General features: G+C 40.7%; 1 protein-coding gene across 1 annotated transcript; it reads left to right on the top strand.

Moving 5' to 3' along the window:
• Positions 1 to 885: 885 nt before the first annotated feature.
• LOC120710233 lies at positions 886 to 3,276 on the top strand. Its single transcript, XM_039995882.1, has 7 exons — positions 886 to 1,121; positions 1,232 to 1,377; positions 1,506 to 2,294; positions 2,425 to 2,559; positions 2,661 to 2,714; positions 2,815 to 3,155; positions 3,264 to 3,276. Exons 2-7 carry the CDS (start codon positions 1,240 to 1,242, stop codon positions 3,274 to 3,276), a joined length of 1,470 nt encoding a protein of 489 aa, XP_039851816.1. The 5' UTR covers positions 886 to 1,121; positions 1,232 to 1,239.
• Positions 3,277 to 3,963: the final 687 nt, after the last annotated feature.

Raw genomic sequence — 3,963 nt, forward strand, 5'->3', positions numbered from 1 at the left:
CAAAAAGGTCCTTTTTCAAGCAATTCAAGCACATGATGCATATAAAATATACACAACTACTGTGCAGACACCCAGGGTGTTACATCAGGCTATCTTTTTCTCCTTACGGTACGACGGATTATCCCCCCCATGTGTTTTTTTGATTCACACAATGCAAGTTATTTGTTTTTGCCCAACTATATAATCTGAGTTCCACACATTACCTGTAGATTTTGTATTTGGATGCCCTCGACACCGGTGATATTGTAGATCAAACTGCAAAAGTAAGAGCTTCTGTTTGGACACAAAGCTTGGTTACCAGAATCACTACAATGGACAAGGTATCCAGCACTGAATTTGGGATGTTACATGTGAGTCATTTGTCCCTTTTTTCTCTCAGTTTTTCATGGAGTATCAATCTGCATGTTGTCTTAGTATCAACTTACTCATGGACATGTATCAACTTACATCACCACCTTGAGTCAAGTTGACTATATACGTCATATAATTTTTTTTGCAGCTCAAAGCTAAGTACCAAATGAACTCCCCCAACATGCTCATACAACCAGAAAGGATTGATGAGTTTGTCAACTCCAACATGCCCGCTGAATCAGTCACCATGGTAATTTTAGCTTTTTTTTTCACACTCCCACCACATCATGTGCAATGTATCAATGTTAATATATATAAGGTTGCAATATATCAATGCAGGATAGGAACACCTTCAAGCAAGCCATCAGCGAGTTCAGCTTGGCCATCAATGAAGCAGTGGTAAATCTTACCTTCAAACTGTCTCAAGGCGGCAAGCAGCCAACGATCAGCACAGGTGCACCAGCAAGAGCACAGAGCACACGTGCAGCTGCGGCAGAAAAATAGAGCAGCTCGGCAGCAACAAAAGACGAAGATGCTGAGTTTGAAGATAAAAGTGACACACCCTCTGGGGGGGATCTCGAGTACGCTGAGGAGTCTGAAGACGAGCCCATTGTTAATTGTGAGCGCATATCCAAAAGAAAACAAGATGATGGGGGAAAGGGTCAGGAAAGTAGTAGTGAGGAATTGGAAGATTATGCCGATTCAGATTCTGGCAACGATCGGGGAGAAGATGGGGGAGAAGATCGGGAAGACGAGCCTATTGTTAGTAGGTATGCAATCATCAACTTTTCATGGATAGCAACTTTTCAATGATTATGTCTTCTTTTTCACCCATCATATATTTTTTTCAAGCTAAATTTTGTTTCTTTTTTTTGCACAGGGATATAAATGAGGGATCTCAACTTGCTTGCAACACCCAGTCGCTTGACATTGATATCACCGGCTTTACTGCAACACAAAGAGATGGTACACAAGAAGTTGACATCACCGGGCTGCAGAGTCAACAAAATGATGATGAAATACAAGGTATATCGAGTTTTAATCTACACTAGCAATTTCTTCAGTACAAGGAGCAATTTACTTAGTTCTGAAGTGGCAAGTTATACATTTTTTACATGACTTTTTTTTTCATTTTTGTTGTTTGAGATTTTCAGTTCAAAGCAAGGAGAAAGGTATCCCTCAAGGCAAAGAAGACAACAAAGATGGTGATGACAAAGAAGAAGACAAAAAAAAACACACCACTAGCAAATTGTGATGATGCTAAAGGCAAACAACTAAGGAAAGATGACGACCAAGATGATGAAGGGTATAGTGGGGACAACAATCCCGAAGAGCAAGCTGCAAGCAATATAGGGGACGAAAGTGGGAATGCAAGTCAAAGGTTAACACCTCAAAATTCTAAAGGGACAGCAGATACAAAAGTCTCAGGCAAGTGCAGTGATGACCATCTGGAGCCTAGGGAAGAAAATACGCTGAGTATCAGAGAAGAGATGGAAGCATTAGGGCTACTTGATGATACAATATCAGGTCGTGCGACTGCAAAGCAAATGGTTTTTGAACCGATAGAGATTTTAGAAGTGAGTGCAATAGCGGAGGTGAAGAAAATGGTTGAGGATTGCATGCATCCACTACCTATGCCAGACTCCGGATTAAATCTGCCACTCAAAGAAGAATCTGAGAAGTTCGAGGCTAAACAAATCAAAGATGCCATCGACAACCACCTTTCTCCTGAAACAAAAAAAGAATTGAGGACCAAGAGAACTGCTACAAGGACAGATTTTATGACTAGAAAGAAGTTGGCTGCTGAAAGTCTGAAGGCTGCATGCCACTTGCCTCCACTTGCACCCAAAAAGGATAATGGAAAGAAAACTTCAGACAAAATGCAGCTCCCCCAAGAAGTAAAGGGTTCAAACGAACTCAAACAAAACAGCAAAAGCCCACAGGTACACATGGTCACATCATTTTTTCAGCATCAACTTGTGCATAAATTGTGTCAACTTGTGCACCACTGGACTAGCAATTTCCACATCACTGGCTATCAACTTTCTAAACAGCAATTTTTTTTTTCAATAGAGCAATGAAAATAAAAAAGATGAAGCATCTGCAGCATCATCAACAACAGCAAGAATAAATGTTTACACCAAGAAGCCAAGGAAAATTTCAACTGAAATGGAAAAGCTAGTAGAAGCCTCGCTTCCAACAGACAAGGTTTTTGCTTGCCTCCTTTTCTTTTCTTTCTTTTTCTTTTTTCTCACTTCCAATATGTCAAGGCATATTTGTAAATATTCCTTTTTCTCTAAAACGGCCAGGGTGAAGAGAGCAAAGGCCCGCTGGCAGCCAAAAAGTTAGATGAGAAAGCAAAGGTGCGAGCAGTTTTTTAAGCACTACCCTGACATATGCAACCAGCAAATTGAGTACAAATGTTTTTCCCCAAACATTTTTCCTTCCTTTTTGTTTTGGCAGGGCATTTCCGGTGAGGGAGGAAGCAATCTTCCAATCATGCGCACTATTGAGGAGATCAAGAAATCTAAAGGATACAGGGATGCCCCAGACGCACCCAGTTTCTCACTTGGGTTTGATGATGTTACCCAGAAGAGCCCAATTAAATCAACTACTGATGATTTTATCACCTCCTCAATGTTTGACCAACTTTGTGATGATGCCATGAAGAACTCAGCGAAGCATCAAGATTACTCCACCATAAACACAAACCCCACCATAAACACAAACCATTTGAGCCCGGAACAAGAAACCATATACAATGAAATTTGCAAGTGGAGGTCGCGGTCCGGTGCTGATATCAGGTATGTAGGTGAACAAATAAAGAAACTACACATGCACAATAAAACAATACTAACAAGCTCTCCCTTTGTTTCGCAGTCTGGACGCATTCAAGTCAAATGAAATCACAGCTACTGCGAGTGAGCTAGCAAATAGCATGGCCATGGGCAGATCGCTAAACACAATTGCGCTCCAAGTTGGGACATTTGTATTGTCGAAAGATCCAACACAAAGGAGGAAGAAAATAATGTCACCATGGGTTGGGGTAAATTACTTGCCCCCCTCCCCTATCTAGTTATTGTATGATCTATTTTTATCAGTTGGGTCTAATAATGTGTCTTTTTTTAACGGCAAAACAAACAGTTGAAGATGATGATGCCAACAGAAGCTTATTGCAGGATGGTTGAGAAAACATTTGATTTCCTCAACACAGAATATGATCTGGTATGCTCCTGAAAATATTCTTTACCCCTTTTTTTCCATGTCTAGTTACTTACATTTTAGCACACAAGTTACATCACCTACTAGCAACTTACATATGAATTAATTATCAAGTTGTTCACCTGGAATCCAGATCTTGTTCCCAATCCATGAAGCAAATGAAAACGAACCGGATGCAGCAGGGCACTGGTTTACAGTTGTATTAAACTTGGTAGATAAAGAGTTCCAAGTCATTGATTCTCTAAGGACCTCTGGTACCCAGTCACTGGTTCTGAAAGCACACATGGTTCGCGCGAAGATCATAACACTATGGAAGAAGTACACGGCAAAGCACAATGGGTGCACAGTCCCTAATATTTTTAGCTATGAACTTCGATTTATCTCGGGCTA

Source organism: Panicum virgatum, chromosome 5K (genome assembly GCF_016808335.1).
Source record: "Panicum virgatum strain AP13 chromosome 5K, P.virgatum_v5, whole genome shotgun sequence".
Lineage (NCBI taxonomy): Eukaryota > Viridiplantae > Streptophyta > Magnoliopsida > Poales > Poaceae > Panicum > Panicum virgatum.